The following is a 17,848-nucleotide window of genomic DNA, read 5'->3' on the forward strand; positions in this document are numbered from 1 at the left end:
CGCGCTGATTGACGCGCATGGAGGCAGAGTTACAGCCCAAAGCTCTACCTCCTTAGGGCAGCAAAATCCACAACCAAGAAAGTCGTGGATTTTGCCATGGGAATTAGGGGTGATTTATGGCGTTTTCAGCCGCGGGGATGCGGCGTTTTAGGAGGGGCAATTATGTTAAAGGGGCACTACAGCGAAAAACTAAAGATTTAAAATATGTGCAAACATATACAAATAAGAAGTACGTTTCTCCCAGAGTAAAATGAGCCATAAATGACTTTTCTCCTATAATGCTGTCACTTACAGGAGGTAGTAGAAATCTGACAGAAGTGACAGGTTTTGGACTAGTCCATCTCTTCATAGGGGATTCTAAGCATGGCTTTTATTCTTTATAAAGATATTCCCGAAAAAGGTTTAAACAAGGATGCTGGCCAGCTTCCCTGCTCACTACACAGTTTTTTGGCAGTTGGACAGAGCAACTGCCATTCACTAAGTGCTTTTGAAAAAAATATATCCCTGAGAATCCCCTCTAAAGAGATGGACTAGTCCAAAACCTGTCACTTCTGTCAGATATCTACTACCTACTGTAAGTGACAGCAACATAGGAGAAAAGTAATTTATGGCTCATTTTACTCTGGAAAAACGTTGTAAAAATGTACTTCTTATTTGTATCTCTTTGCACATATTTTAAAAATGTTACAGTTTTTCGCTGTAGTGCCCTCATTTTTAGGAGACTTCAGAATCTCTTTAATGGTATGTATGCTAGAGGTGTGGCAGGGGTGTGATTAGAGGTGTGGCAGGGGCGTGTCTTAATGTGTCCCTCTTTCTCATTTCAAAAAGTTGGGAGGTACCGTATGCATAAATAGCCAAAATGATTTTTACACAGTCACTGATTTATACCAGTACTAGTTGTTAGAAAAAAGGTTTCCCAACAGCAGCAAAGTAAAAAGTTGCGATGATGGAAGTTGTGGAAACAGCAGCCCAGAATACGGGTCTACCTGGAATAGAGGGTTAGGAAGTATGTCAGATTTGTATTGCTGTCGGTGTTCCTGCTGAGATGAGGATATCCCAGTGACATCACCCCTGTTTCTCCGTCCCTTTTTCCACCCTTGTAAAACCAAGGGACGGAGAAATCTGTACCTCCAGCGCTACCGCTGCTGTCCGCGCTCCAGCGCGCGCTCCCACCGCTCGTGCACGCTCGCCCAGAGATCAATGAATGGGAAAATCCATTCCCGTTCATTGATCTAAGCCCCCGCAATGATCTGCTGCTTCTATGAGAAACAGCGCGATCATTGTGATTTTCCCAGCCTCAAAGTGCTTCCTGTAAGCGTCTTTCCGGACGCTTACAGGTCGCATGAACAAAGACTCACTGTGGCCAAATAGTAAAAATACACCCTATAGCATTTTACATATACAAATACATTAGTTTTACACAATAAATTAACTCATTATCTCCCACACTCCCCAATTTTATTTTTCTTTGTTATTAAAAAAAAAAAGAAAATACAATAAAAAAAAAAACACAAATCGTTACCTTAGGGACTGAACTTTTTAAATATTTATGTCAAAAGGGTATAACACTGTTACTTTATAAACTATGGGCTTGTAATTAGGGATGGATGCAAAACTGAAAAAAATGCACCTTTATTTCCAAATAAAATATTGGCGCCAAACATTGGGATAGGGACAAAATTTAAACGGTTTTATAACCGGGACAAATGGGCAAATACATTTCATGTGTTTTAATTACAGTAGCATGCATTATTTAAAAACTAGAATGGCCAAAAACTGACAAATAATAATTTCCCCACATTTTTTTCTATTTTCCCATTAAAACATATTCAGAATAAAAGAATTCTTGGCATAATGTCCCACCTAAAGAAAGCCTAATTGTTGGCGAAAAAAAACAAGATATAGTTCATTTCATTGTGATAAGTAATAATAAAGTTATAGATGAATGAATGGAAGGAGCGCTGAAAGGTGAAAATTGCTCTGGTGTTTAAGGGGTAAACCCCCTCAGTGGTGAAGTGGTTAATGTCAAAGGAACTGATGCCCCATGATAATGGCTGTGAAAGGAGTACAGAGCACAGGGGTCAGGCACTATCATGTAAAACATGGGCTGTTCAGGATCCACTGAAATGTGACATAATGCTTTTAAATTCGGACAAAGTTGCTATACACATTTATTTAAATATTATTTAAAGCACTCATAAAGGGAACCTAAACTGAGAAGCATATGGATTTTTCCTTTTAAAATAATACCAGTTGCCTGACTCTACTGCTGATCCTGTGTCTCTAGTACTATTAGATACAGGCCCTGAACAAGCATGCAGATCAGGTGTTCTGACTGAAGTCAGACTGGACTAGCTGCATGCTTGTTTCAGGTCTGTGATTCAGCCACTACTGCAGCTAAAGAAATCAGCATGGCTGCCAGGCAACTGGTATTGTTTAAAAATAAGAATCCATATCCTTCTCAGTGTAGGTTCCCTTTAAAGTGAAAGCAATATGGAGGCCAACATATTTATTTCCTATGCAAATTTGCCTGGGTCTCCTGCTGATCCGCAGCCTCTAATACTTTTAACCATAGACCCTGAACAAGCATGCAGATCAGATGTTTCTGACTGAAGTCTGACTGGATTAGCTGCATGCTCGTTTCAGGTGTGCGATTCAAACATTACTGCAGCCAAAAAGATCAGCAGGACCACCGGGCAGCTGGAATGGTTTAAAAGGAAATCAAATATGGCTGCCTCGATAGTCCCCTCATTTCAGGTGTACTTTTAGGCCCCTTTTGCATTAGGACGCTTTCTTTGCGTTGCATTACCATTTCTGCATGCAGGGTAACGCAACAGCAATGAAAGTCCTATGGGGCCTAGTACACCTACCTCGTCACATCGCTCCGGAAGTTACCGATTGGCAGCAATGCAATACTGATGGACTACTGCAGCGACACAATGTGCGGAACTCATCACAGAAATATTAAAATTTGTTGGCGGCAATGCGCATGCGCGGAATGACACAAATACGATGGGGAAGCCAGGATTACCAATGATGTACTTCCTGTTCAGCAGGGAGTACATAATTGGCCAAGGGGCGGCAAAGGGCGTGCAGGGGCGGTGCTATGCATATGACCCTTTTGGCGCACTCTGCTGCAAGGTTATATAAATGACCATTTGTGTGCTGCGATTCCACCGTCTATCTGATGGGAAATTGCATGGTGTGTACCAGGCATAACCAGGCTAGTGTAAGTGAATCTGAGGGCATTGGTATTTGCTACCTGTATATGTATGTTAATAAGCTGATAATGTTTCTATATTGTTCATCTGTTTGGTCGTGTTTTATTGAATAAAAACAATAAAAAAAAAAAAAAAAGAAAGTGGTGTAGCAACAAGCGATGCAGAGGTTGCGATCGTATTGGGGCCCTTGGACCAGAGGGGCTCCCCAGAAGCCCTTCTTCAACTGCAGTACTGGAGCCTCATTGGTGCAATGCTGGTAATGATCATCTCTATATATGCTCTGAATAGTGGTCATTAAACTGTTCCCCTGCCCCGCTTATACCTTCCCTGATACTGCAGCTGTCCCCTCCCCTGCTTACACCTCCATGATACTTTAGTTGTCTCCACCTCAGCTTACCCCTCTCCGAGACTGTTGCTCTTTCCTCCCCTGCTTACCCTTCTCTGACACTGCAGCTGCCTGCTCCCCTGCTTACACCTCTCTGACACTGTTGCTGTCCCATCCTCTGCTTACACCTCCCTGACAGCAGCTGTCCCCTCCTCTGCTTACACCTCTCTGACACTGCAGCTATCCCCTTCCCTGCTTACACCTCCCTGACACTGCGGCTGTCTCCTCCCCTGCTTACACCTGATACTGTGGCTGTCTCCTCCTCTGCTTACACCTCTCTGACACTGCAGCTGCCCCCACCCCTGTTTATCCCTCTCCAAGACTGTTGCTGTCTCCTCCCCTGCTTACTTTTCTCTGACACTGCAGCTGTCTCCTCCCCTGCTAACACCTCTCTGGCACATGGCTGTCTCCTCCCCTGCTTACCCCTCTCTGAGACTGTTGCTGTCTCCTCCCGTTTACACCTCTCTGAGACTACGGCTGTCACTTCCCCTGCTTACACCTCTCTGACACTGCAGCTGTCCCCTCCCCTGCTTACACTTCTCTGACACTGTGGCAGTCCTTGGCAAGTTTTGGTGCTCCATATTAATTTTTATATATACAGCGCTTGAGGGAGCCCATTGTAAAACCCACATTGGAGCTCAAAGCATGCCACTGCTACCCAAAGTTATGCAGGGATGGAGAACCAATGAACCAGCAACAGGGTCATGAGCACTCAAGGCTCAATTAACTTACAGTATTACTTTTTTTTTTTTAATAGGAAGAGTGCCCAAAGAAAATCCATGAAAATCTGGAGAACATACAAACGTCATGCAGATAGTGTCCTTGTTCAGATTCAAGCCTGAACCCTAGTGCTGGAAGGCAAGAGTGCTAACTATTACACCACCCTACTGCCAAACTTGTAGGCACCTTTCACAATATCAAGAGTATAGCTTAAATGGGCACTATGGTGAAAAACTGTAAAATTTAAAATATGTGCAAACATATACAAATAAGAAGTACATTTTTTCCAGAGTAAAATAAACCATAAATTACTTTTCTCCTATGTTGCTGTCACTTACAGTAGGTAGTAGAAATCTGACAGAAGTGACAGGCTTTGGGCTAGTCCATCTCTTTATAGGGGATTCTCAGGGATATATTTATTTTCAAAAGCACTTAGTGAATGGTAGTTGCTCTGTCCAACTGCCAAAAAAACTGTAGCGAGCAAGGAAGCTGGCCAGCATTATTGTTTAAATCCTTTTAATCTGTTTAAATCCTTTTTTTGGGAATATCTTTATAAAGAATAAAAGCCTTGCGGAGAATCCCCTATGAAGAGATGGACTAGCCCAAAGCCTGTCACTTCTGTCAGATTTCTACTACCTACTGTAAGTGACAGCAACATAGGAGAAAAATCATTTATGGCTCATTTTACTCTGAAAAAAAAAGTACTTCTTATTTGTATATGTTTGCACATCTTTTAAATTTTACAGTTTTTCGCTGTAGTGCCCCTTTAAGGACAATTGCACCACAACGTTTCAGAAAAACGTTAATGGTGTGGCAAGGCATACAGTATCATTAAAGTATGCCTCACTGATGTATATAAGCACGTTACCCTGTAAACACAAGAGCATCCACTGTGCCATCACAACGGAACCCTGGCAAATGGCGTTGCACCGTGATCATTGCGATAGCCCCATAGGACTATCATTGCATTTGCGTCGCAATGATTTTCTTCGTTGTGACGCAACGTGTGACAGGACCCTTTAAGAAAACCTATGGCAAAGGAAAATTGAATTTTTCTTTACTTAGGGCCTCTTCCAGCCAACACGATCACCTCCCCTAGTCTATCAATTGCATTGCCATTGGAGTCCTCCCGATCCCCTCCCGTATGGCGCTGTCCCCCCTCCTAAAGATTGCAGATATTGGCCGAAGGGCTCCTTGGCTGTGCTTCAACGCCGGCGCCGCTCTGCACATGGGCAGCTGAAAGGACAACAGAAGTGCAAAGCACATGGTGGCTGCCATATTTATTTCCTTTTAAACAATACCAGTTGCCTGGCAGCCCTGCTGATCTCCTTGACTGCAGTAGTGTCTGCATCCCACACCTGAAACAAGCATGCAGCTAATCTTGTTAGATTTGACAATGTCAGAAATACCTAATCTTCTGAATGCTTTATCAGGGTCTATGGCTAAAAATATTAGAGGCAGGAGGATCAGCAGAACAGCCAGGCAACTGGTATTGCTTAATAGGAAATAAATACGGCAGCCCCCATAGTCTTCTCACTTCAGTTGTCCTTTAAGTCTAACACTCCGGCCATATGAGCGCAATCGAGGAGGCACAGTAGCCCGCAACTCCCTTTTCAAGCTGATCTTTCGGAGCATATAGCAGCATACTGGAGGGTATAGAGGCCTGATAGACTACGAGAAAAGGGGGGGGGGGAGGGGGGCTGGAAGACTGGAAGAAGCCCCAAGTGCAACTCCACCCCCCTCTCCAGGTGTCCTTTAAAGGGGCACTTCAGCAAAAAACTGTAAAATGTAAAATATGTGTAAACATATACAAATAAGAAGTACATTTTTTCCAGAGTAAAATGAGCCATAAATTACTTTTCTACTATGTTGTTGTCGCTCACAGTAGGTAGTAGAAATTTGATAGAAGTGACAGGTTTTGGACTAGTCCATCTCTTTATAGGGGATTGTCAGGGATTTATTTATTTTCAAAAGCACTCAGGGAATGGCAGTTACTCTGTCCAACTGCCAAAAAACTGTGTAGGGAGCAGGGAAGCTGGCCAGCATCTTTGTATGAATCGTTTTTAGGGAATATCTTTATAAAGAATAAAAGCCTTGCTGAGAATCCCCTATGAAGAGATGGACTAGTCCAAAACCTGTCACTTATGTCAGATTTCTACTGCCTACTGTAAGTGACAGCAACATAGGAGGAAAGTCATGTATGGCTCATTTTACTCTGGAAAAAAATTACTTCTTATTTGTCTATGTTTGCCCATATTTTAAATTTAGCATTTTTTTGCTGTAGTGCCCCTTTAAATGATCTGCTGCCAATCTCTCGTTGCCAGAGATACACCAGGACAACCCCCTCCGTGTTGTAGAGTACATTGCTTAACGCGTCAGAATTATTCTTGGCAGAACAAGACGGACCAACACAACATTTGATGGATGGTTTTTATGTTTTGGTTGATCAGTGTGTATATAACCTCCATTATCTGCCCCCCTTCCGCTGGCCTTCTCAGATGCTATTTTATGAATTGAGCGCAGAGATGGCCTCTGGAGACCCTGCAGCTTCCTGCAGTCCTGCCGCCTTCCCCCCACTACTCGGGATGGCGAGCTGCACACAGGAAGCAGCCGCCTCTGGCCTGGAGAGAGGCCGGAATATTAACGCTCTCACTGCTGCGGCCCTGAGGATACCACCACTGACTGCCAGACCTGGAGCGCTATACTCACAGCACTGACAGCCAGGCCTGGAGCGCTATATCCAAAGCACTGACTGCCAGACCTGTAGCGCTATATCCAAAGCACCGACTGCCAGACCTGCAGCACTATATCCAAAGCACTGACAGCTAGACCTGCAGCACTATATCCAAAGCACCGACTGCCAGACCTGCAGCACTATATCCAAAGCACTGACGCAAGACCTGCAGCACTATATCCAAAGCACTGACTGCCAGATCTGGAGCGCTATACTCAAAGCACTGACTGCCAGACCGGCAGCGCTATATCCAAAGCACTGACTGCAAGACCTGGATCACTATATCCAAAGCACTGACTGCAAGACCTGGATCACTATATGCAAAGCACTGACTGCCAGATCTGCAGCACTATATCCTAAGCACTGGCTGCCAGACCTGGAGCACTATATCCAAAGCACTGAATGCCAGACCTGGAGCGCTATACTCAAAGTACTGACTGCCAGAGCTGGAGCGCTATGTCCAAAGCACTGACTGCAAGACCTGGATCACATTATGCAAAGCACTGACTGCCAGTTCTGCAGCACTATATTCAAAGCACTGACTGCAAGACCTAAAGAAATACACTTACAGCACTACCAGACTTGCAGCACTATATCCAAAGCACTGACTGCCAGACCTGCAGCACTATACCCAAAGCACTGACTGCAAGACCTGGATCACTATATTCAAAGCACTGACTGCAAGACTTGCATCACTTTATCCAAAGCACTGACTGCCAGACTTGCAGCACTTTATCCAAAGCAATGAATGCCAGCCCTGCAGCACTAGATCCAAAGCACCGACTGCCAGACCTGCAGCACTAGATCCTAAGCACTGGCTGCCAGACCTGCAGCAATATATCCAAAGCACTGACAGCCAGACCTGCAGCACTATCCAAAGCACTGACTGCAAGACCTGGATCACTATATGCAAAGCACTGAATGCCAGACTTGCAGCACTATATTCAACGCACTGACTGCCAGACTTGCATCACTTTATCCAAAGCACTGACTGCCAGACTTGCATCACTTTATCCAAAGCACTGACTGCCAGACTTGCAGCACTTTATCCAAAGCACTGACTGCCAGACTTGCAGCACTTTATCCAAAGCACTGACTGCCAGACTTGCAGCACTTTATCCAAAGCACTGACTGCCAGACTTGCAGCACTTTATCCAAAGCACTGACTGCCAGACTTGCAGCACTTTATCCAAAGCACTGACTGCCAGACTTGCAGCACTTTATCCAAAGCACTGACTGCCAGACTTGCAGCACTTTATCCAAAGCACTGACTGCCAGACTTGCAGCACTTTATCCAAAGCACTGACTGCCAGACTTGCAGCACTTTATCCAAAGCACTGACTGCCAGACTTGCAGCACTTTATCCAAAGCACTGACTGCCAGCCCTGCAGCACTAGATCCAAAGCACCGACTGCCAGACCTGCAGCACTATATCCTAAGCACTGGCTGCCAGACCTGCAGCACTATATGCAAAGCACTGACTGCCAGTCCTGCAGCACTATATTCAAAGCACTGACTGCCAGACCTGCAGCACTATATCCTAAGCAGTGGCTGCCAGGCCTGGAGCACCATATTCAAAGCACTGACTGGCAGACCTAAAGAACTATACTCACAGCAATACCAGACTTGCAGCACTGTACTGAAAGCACTGACTGCCAAACCTGCAGCTCTGTATCCAAAGCACTGACTGCCATACCTGCAGCGCTACATCCAAAGCACTGACTGCCAAACCTGCAGCTTTATATCCAAAGCACTGACTGCCAAACCTACAGAACTATATCCAAAGCACCGACTGCCAGACCTGGAGCACTATATTCAAAGCACTGACTGCCAGACCTGGGGCACTATATTCAAAGCATTGACTGCCAAACCTGCAGCACTATATCCAAAGCACTGACTGCCAGACCTGGAGGGACTATAAGCAAAGCACTGACTACCAGACCTGCAGCACTATATTCAAAGCACTGACTGTCAGACCTTCAGCACTATATCCAAAGCCAGACCTGGAGCACTATACTCACACCACTAACTGCCAGACCTGGAGAACTATACTCAAAGCACTGACTGCCAGATCTGGAGCACTATATTCAAAGCACTGAATGCCAAACCTGGAGCACTATACTAAAAGTACTGACTCATGTGACATACAGGAACCAGGAAGTATGCTGTGCACAAGAGCTGGCAGATGGCGAGAGAGAATGGACATTGTTGGACGCGGGCGGAGGTATGTCCGATGCTGCGGGCCGCACGCACTGGGACTTGGGGGAAGTTTAAAGATGCTTCTTCAAACCTCAAACGTGTAGAAATGGCATTGTGGAAATCGCCACTTTGACAATTCCAAAATTGTGGTCTTGGTGATCGAGATTACGGTTTAAATTCGATTCAGTTCAGGCCTAGTATAGACTAGGCTAAAAACACTGGTGGAGGTGCCCTTGATGATGGACAACTAAGAATTGTTATATGGATGAGAAGTGTAACGTCTTACCTTCTCAGAAGGACAAACCATTATTGTGCAGGAATAAAATATACCTTTTCAATTAGACTATTTTGCATAAATAAATATACCTTTTTGTCAAACATCTCAAGGGTGCCTCAACAAGTGTTTTTAGCATACTTTAAATGCTTCTGGACTGCGTTAGTTGAAATCTACGTCCGCGCAAGTATGCGCGGCTCTGACAGGTCGTCGATCACACCTAGTCCACCGCGCTCTACTGACGATCTTGCCGCTCTCTTCCTGCAGCAGTTCACTTGCCCTGCAGTCTATATGATGGCAGAGGTCTGTAAGCAGGTCAGGGGCCACTTTCATTGGCTCCTGACCGCGTGATCACTGAGCCAATCACATTGGCTCAGATTGATGGACAGGGCCAGGAGCCAATGAAAGCAGCTCCTGACCAGCCCACAGAGCTTTGCTGTCATAGCGACGGCAGTGAGAGGAGCCTGAGGTGTGGAGAGAGCGGCGAGGACGGGGTTAGTGGCAGGTAGGTGACGTTTTGTGGTACCAGCAGTCTCTGGTCTTTAAGGGGCCAGAGACTGCTGGTTACGCAAGGGGTTAAAGCACAAACATCCCAAACAATATTAAGATTTAAAATACACACATAAAATGCACATTAAATCACTTTTTTACCATGTCACGGTCAGTCGGTCACTTACAGTTGGATGTGTGTTTAGCTTTCAGGGACAAGAAAGTGACAACTTACATATTCAGGAGTGATGCATTGAGGAAGACCTCATATGCTCACTCCAACCTGAATACTCGCAAATACCTTGTCATATTGCTGTATTGTCATATTGCTGTTTGTCACCCCTAAATATTGTCTGTAACCTAAATTAATGTCCAGCGCTGTGTAATATGTTGGCGCTTTCTAAATACAATAAATAATAATAATAATAATAATAATAATAATAATAATAATACCTTCTGTTTTAAAGAGAGTCTGAAGCGAGAATAGATCTCGCTTCAGACCTCATAGCTAGCAGGGGCATGCGTGCCCCTGCTAAAACGCCGCTATAGCGCGGCTTAACGGGGGTCCCTGTCCCCCCAAACCCCCTCCGAGCAGCGGGGGAGCGCTTCCTGGTTGGGGCAGGGCTAACCGCCGCAGCCCTGCCCCATGCGCGTCTGTCAGACGCGTACCTCCGCCTCTCCCCCGCCCCTCTCAGTCTTCCTTCACTGAGAGGGGCGGGGGAGAGGCGGCGATGCGCGTCTGATAGACGCGACTGGAGGCAGGGCTGCAGCCGTTAGCCCTGCCTCCAGGAAGCTCAGCTCCAGCGACCTTTTTCCGACCCAGGTTTGCGGGGGGTGGGTTGGGGGTGAAGGGACCCCCGTTAAGCCGCGGGATAGCGGCGTTTTAGCAGGGGCACACGTGCCCCTGCTATATATAAGACCTGAAGCGAGATTTAGTCTCGCTTCAGTGTCTCTTTAAAGGGAACCTAAACTGAGAAGGATATGGGTTTTTCCTTTTAAAAGAATACCAGTTGCCTGACTCTCCTGTGTCTCTAATACTTTTAGCCACAGCCACTCAACAAGCATGCAGATCAGGTGCTCTGACTGAAGTCAGACTGGATTAGCTGCATGCTTGTTTGAGGTGTGCAATTCATCCACTGCTGCAGCCAAAGAAATCAGTAGTAGAGTCAGGCAGCTGGTATTGTTTAAAGGTGCCCATACACTCGTCAGATTGGCAGCAGATAGATAAGAAATGCATCTGATGATCTATCTGATGTGTTTTTAGAACATTTTTTACCAGGATAAAATTCCAATAGATTTCAGTTTGAAATCTATTGAAATTCGATCTGATGGCATTTTTCTGCCATCAGATTTCCATTAAGGCCAATGCAAACTGATAAGCAATCTCATCAGATCGACCTAAATTTTCCACCCTGCAAGTTCGATGGAAATCCACCGAAATCGATCGAAATCGGCCGTCGATCGGTCGATTGGCCAACCGATTTGCAATCGATCGATCGATCGGCCAGAAAATCGGCTGAGTGTATGGGCTGCTTAAAACGAAACATCCATATCCCTCTCAGTTAAGGTTCCCTTTAAGAATGCAGATTTCTGTTTTGCATAGCGTATTTAGTAAAAGGGCTTTTTGGTCCCTTTTAGCCCCTTACACACTCCTGGGAGCTCTGGTTCACCATGAGCTTGCTGGGTAATCTGTAACAGTTGACAGCAAAAATCTGAAAGGTTTTATACTAGATAATTTCCTCATGGGGGATTCTCAGGGTTTTCTTCATTTTAAAAAGCAGTTACAGAACAGCAGTTTCTCAGTCCAGCAGCCAAAAATAATGTGAAAGCACACCTCGGGGTGGCAGTGATGAAGGCTCCACCTCAGGACAGCCTCCTGCCGCACAGAAGGAAGATTCTTCTCCCATTTCCCACTGATGGTTATTTGTTAACAGCAGTCAGAAGAGAAAATCTCACAGCAAATTCAGCTGTTTCCTTCTTCCCTACAACAGCGTAATCTGGCCTCACATGATGCAGAAAACAAGCTACCCCCCCTCTTGCTGGAGAACATGCCGGACTGCAGGAGCTCACACACAGCCCTCTCTATATATATCTAGGCTGGACTCCATACTGCAGCGTCTAGGCTAATCATAGCATCACTAGCGATCTGCTGGAATATTCAGCTTGTAAATCTCGCCACACACCGTTCCATCAGACTACAAGGGCAATTTTGGTCAAGCCGTATGCTATTCACCATGCCATTGCCTGAGGGAGAGAATGGTTTTAAAGTATAGTGAAGAGCAGGGGAAGGAAACCTATGGCTCAGGAGCCAGATGTGGCTCTTTTGATGGCTGCATTTGGCTCACAGAGAAATCAGTAGGGGTTGATTCACTAAGCTACACTGCTCAAGCAGCACAGCTTAGTGTGGCAGCGCAAGTAAAATTTTCAAAGTAGGCACACTACTGCTGTAGCATGCACTGCTAACTTACTCGTGCTCACCCCAAAATGAACAGCTGCTCCAAGTGTCCCACTCTGGACCCTGTCAGGTCCAGTGACTTTGTAGGACGAGATCCCTGCAACAAAGGGAAGCAAGCCCCAGGTCAGCTAGCTAATTGTAGAAGCGGTTAGTTGGTATTTCTCCTGTCTAGCGTTCAGGGGAAATTGCTGTTGTTGCTAAAACCCAAGGAAAGCTGAAGACGTGTCTGATACTTCCGCTGCCCAGTGGATCAACTGTATACACATCACCATGGCAACAGGATGTGAGCCCTCTGCTGCTACTATCCCAGTTTGAAACATATTGTATGGCTCTCACAGAAATACATTTTAAAATATGTGGCGTTTATGGCTCTTTGAGCCAAAAAGGTTTCTGACCCCTGGTGTGGAGTATACAACAGGCATGGGTAAACTTGGCCCTCCAGCTGTTAAGGAGCTACAAGTCCCACAATGCAGTTCCCTTTATGAGTCATGACTGTGGCTGCAAGACTCATGCAATGCATTGTACGACTTTTAGTTCCTTAACAGCTGGAGGGCCAAGTTTGCCTATACCTGCTATACAATCTAGATCTCAACAAAATCTGGAAAGATAGGGACCCACTCAGCATTTTTGCCAGCGTTTGTAAAGTGATTTCCAGAGCTATTTCTGGCGCTTTTACAAAAGATTTGACTTTAGTGCTAGCGATTTGTAAAGCGATTGCAATGACCGACTTACAATCTGATTGGTTTTGCAGTGGATTTTGGCTACAGCTGGTAGCTCCGGGTAGCAAAAGCACTGAAAAAATTGCTTTATAGGAGCGACTGAAAAGCTATTTTGAGTGCTTCTATAATTAAAGTAAACCTGAGAAGGGGCAGGAAAGAAAATGTATACATACCTGAGGCTTCCTCCAGCCCGCTCCGGCCTGATCATTACCTTGCCGTCCTCCGCCGCCTCGCCGTTCGTCTGCAATCGGTTCCGGTAAGACCACCGGTCTGGGGCAAACTGCGCAGGCACATTGTGACCGTGTGCACCCACATCGCACTCCCATCGTTGGAATCATTCTGCGCCTGGATGCTCCTGGCCATGGGAGTGCAAATGAACGGAGAGGCGGCAGAGGACGTTGAGGGAGCGCTCAGGCCAGAGGAAACCCCAGGCATGTATAATTTTCTCTTCTGCCCCATATCAGTTACACTTTAACATTGAATCGTAAACACAAACTCTGTTTACTCCAACTCCTCAGTTTATAAAACCCCCGACTCCAACTCCCAGTACCCAAAATGGCTCCAACTCCTTAGTCTAAACTTACCAGGGCTGTGGCATTAGTACAAAAATCTTCCGACTCCAACTCTGACTCCTCAGTTTATGACACCACCAACTCTGACTCCGGGAACCCAAAATTGCTCCGACTCCACAGCCCTGAATGCAAACACTCCAAAAATGCTACAGAACCCACTATTGAGATTTGGCCTAATCACAATTGTTCCAGTGGGTTCACCTGCATACACTTTCTTTGGCATAGCGCTTTTTAAGATCACGGGCAACCCCAAAGCACAGCTGAGATCACTCTAGCGTGCCCCTACCTTCAGGATTATTATTGATTTATAAAGCTCCAACATACTCCATGGCGCTGTACTGAGTCATCTCTGAGGCTACTTGCAATCTTCAATGATTCTGTGATGTGTGGACAGCATGCACAGTCACTATTGCAGCTAAATGACTCACCCAGAAGGATGAAATGCTGATAAAACAGCAGTCTGAGGCCCGACGTGCGTCTGGACAGTTTAACAATGGAGTTTTATCTTGTAACACATCCTGTATGATTTAGGTAGTCCAGTCACCCCATGAAAGCAGCATGTATAGTGTCTTCGATTACCCAGGCCCGTAACATGAGGTGTGCGTACCCTTGGGGGCACTTCTGATGGATGCACGAGCAGCTCCAGCTTACTGCGCAGGCACGGTTATGCTTGCACAGTACGGCCGTGCCTGCGCAGTACAGCGGACCCAATTAGGCATGGCTATTTGCGGCTGGAACCTGAGGAGGAAGATGGTACTGCACCTACGAATGATGGCAAAGGTAAATATTGCCGTCCAGGGGTCCCAGCGCTGGGCCTGGGCTGCACAGAAGAAAAGGGGGAAACCTCAGAATCCAAAGGCTTCCCTCTTTCGAAGTAAGTACCCCCATGGACCTTTTTTTTCTTACAGGTTCTCTTTATAGGATACCAGAGCCCAAATTAATAAAAGAACCGGGTAGGAGCAGGCATGTATGGTGTGAGCTGTCCTGCTGCTCACCGCTCCCCCAGTTCTCCATTCTGGCCCTCCATTCCTCCTAAATGCCCTCCGGAACCCTCTTCCTGTTCCGGCCATCACGACACCTGCTGTGGCCCGGCTGCGCACGATTGTGGCCGGGAGCGCTTTGTGCATGCGTACCACGTCATAGTGACATCATGCGCAGAGCGCTCCTGGCTGCAGCCGCACGCTGTAAGACGTGAGCAGCCGGGCCAGTGCAGGTGCAGTGATGCCCGGCCCGGCCGCCCAGGAAGAGGGTGCCGGAGGGCATTTAGCAGGTTTCTGGTATCCTTTAAGAACTAGATTTTTCTTACTGGGCACCCTCTAAGTGGGCAGTTATAAAGAAACAGCATGGATGCTTAAAATTAAATTGTGGCATTAAGTCACATTATGGAAAAGATTAGGAAACTCTGTAAACCACTTATGTACGCAATTTTAAACAAGTCTTAGGGCTCTTTCACATTAGGGCAGACTTTCTGCGTTAACGCAAACGGAAGCCGTTTGCGTTAACCAAGGTAAGATGAAAGTCCATAGACTTTCATTTTACCTTTCACACTCGACGCTGCGTTTCGATGCGTTGCGGTTCCGACGCACCCCGGCGCAGTTTTTCCTCCAACGCACCCGCGAGCCGGCGGTTTCCGTCGGGTTTAATTACCAGCTACCGCCGCTGATTGCGTCGCACCGCAGATACCCGACGGCACGCCGCAGGCAGACAACGCGTGCAGGAGAACGGCTCCTGTTCGCGTTGTCAGATGTGAAAGAGCCCTTAAAAGACAGGAAAAACAAAAACAAAACACTGCTTGTAGCAACTTGAGCATAGTCACATGGGTCTGTTTCTCCTGCCACACTTACTAAGCTCTCTGAGACTTGTAATTCTTCAAGCACTATGTCCCACCTCTGGTGTCCTCCATTTCCCCGGTACGGATATTGTAAGTCACTATTGACATTTGTTTGGGTCTGTCATCTAACCAACAACAACAGTGGCTGACCGCAATATATGGACCTTTCAGCTTCACAGATCTTGAGTCCAACAGAACCAGGTCACAGGGAGGCAACACTGGCACCTGTGGCTCCACAACTACAGATAGGCCGAAACCATAAACAGTGAAATGTTTAGGGCGTGGCCACACTAATGTGTTATGAAAAACGCAACTTAAAGGTGCACTATGATGAAAAACTGTAAAAAGTACAATATGTGCAAACATATACAAATAAGAAGTACACTTTTTCCAAAGTAAAATGAGCCATAAATTACTTTTCTCCTATGTTGCTGTCACTTACAGTAGGTAGTAGAAATCTGAGAGAAGTGACAGGCTTTGGGCTAGTCCATCTCTTTATGGGGGATTCTCAGGGATTTATTTACTTTCAAAAGCACTTAGTGAATGGCAGTTGCTTTGTCCAACTGCCAAAAAACTGTGTAGCGAGCCGGGAAGCTGGCCTGAATCATTGTTTAAATCCTTTTTAGGTAATATCTTTATAAAGAATAAAAGCACTGCTGAGAATCCCCTATGAAGAGAAGGACTAGTCCAAAACCTGTAGCTTCTGTCAGATTTCTGCTGCCTACTGTAAGTGACAGCAACATAGGAGAAAAGTAATGTATGACTAATTTTTCTCTGGAAAAAACCTACTTATTTGTCTATGTTTGCACTTATTTTAAATTCTACAATTTTTCGCCATAGTGCCCCTTTAATGATTCTCATGTATTTTACACGCTTGACAATTCTGTGTCGTCTGTGTGTTCTGCACAGTCAAAGAGGAACTATTGCGAAAATCTTAACATTTAAAACGCATACAAGAAGTACATTTCTTTCAGAGTAAAATGAGCCATAAATTACTTCTCTCCTATGTTGCTGTCACTTACAGTAGGTAATAGAAATCTGACATTACTAACAGGTTTTGGGCTAGTCCATCACTTCATGGGGGATGCTCAGCATGGCCTTTATTCTTTATAAAGACATTCCCTGAAAATGATTAATACAAAGATGCTGGCCAGCCTCGCTGCTCACCGCACACTTCTTTGGCAGTTGGATGGAGCAACCGCCATTCACTAAGTACTTTTAAAAATAAAGAAAACCCCGAGAACCTCCCTATGAGAAGATGGGCTAGTTCAAAATCTGTCAGTAATGTCAGATTTCTACTACCTACTGTAAGTGACAGCAACATAGGAGAAAAGTAATGTTTGTCTCGCACTGTGGGAGAAATGTACTTCTTATTTGTATGCATTTTAAATTGTAAGATTTTCGCTACAGTTCCTCTTTAAGGTACTTCTCTGCTACTTCTTGTAGCCATCCTCCTCTTTGCCATCACAGGAACTACGTACAGCCGGAGACTCCCAGGGTTTTATAGGTAAAAACGCATTTTTTTTGTGTGACTGTAAGCATTTAAAAATTGCACTCTGTCCTCGCACTGCAATTTAACTGCAGTCAGCACTGGGTGTCATCAGTCCTCCGATTGGCCCAATAGGCTGTCTGTCAAGTGACAGAGCACCTATTGGGCCTATCAGAGCGCGGGGATTAGATCCTTTGTGAATGGACCCCTTGGGGCTCAGGGCGGGAGGAGTGGAGGCGACGTTAAGTTACTAGCGTTCGCTATGCTGCAATGAAGCAGCATTGCATGCGCTGAGTTCCCGCTCCCCGATTACGCTCGCTAAGCTGCCAATAGCGCATGTAGTGTGCAGGGACACAATTAAGGCACGCTGATGCATTAGCTCGTGTAACAGTACCTAACTCGCACTGTTAAGCGGTGATATGTGTAGCGAATCAAGCCCCATGTGTGTCTGCATGTGGGAAAACGTCCCCGACTTTTCATGGAAGCTAATGTGAAAATGCACACAGTGCTTCACTGCCGTCAGTTTTTTTTTTTCTGCATGCAAAAAACAAATTTAAAGGATACCCGAGGTGACGTGACATGATGAGATAGACAGTTATTTTGGTTGAAAAAAGACATACGTCCATCGAGTTCAACCAGTACAAATGTGTGAGTACAGTACCTAGCACACAAATACTAGGCTGTGTTCCTTTTTTTTCCTTTCTCTGCCTGAAAGAGTTAAATATCAGGTATGTAATTGGCTGACTCAGTCCTGACTCCT

General features: G+C 45.7%; 1 protein-coding gene across 4 annotated transcripts in view; it reads right to left on the reverse strand.

Annotated features, from left to right (window-relative positions):
- The window catches only part of SHC1 (SHC adaptor protein 1), a 66,261-nt gene that overhangs the window by 34,505 nt on the left and 13,908 nt on the right, over positions 1 to 17,848 (reverse strand). Inside the window, exon 1 of one of the 4 annotated variants that reach the window (XM_068252503.1) lies at positions 4,665 to 4,717. The exons of 2 other annotated variants lie outside the window; for them this stretch is intronic. Coding sequence is in view for 1 of the 2 variants with exons in the window: in XM_068252500.1 (XP_068108601.1) it covers positions 293 to 349 (57 nt within the window). In the remaining variant the exon portion in view is untranslated. Of the gene's footprint in view, positions 1 to 292; positions 426 to 4,664; positions 4,718 to 17,848 lie in introns of those variants that run through there. One more of the 4 variants, XM_068252500.1, reaches the window with a different exon arrangement.

The sequence above is a fragment of the Hyperolius riggenbachi genome, chromosome 9 (assembly GCF_040937935.1).
Source record: "Hyperolius riggenbachi isolate aHypRig1 chromosome 9, aHypRig1.pri, whole genome shotgun sequence".
NCBI classification, from domain to species: Eukaryota; Metazoa; Chordata; class Amphibia; order Anura; family Hyperoliidae; genus Hyperolius; species Hyperolius riggenbachi.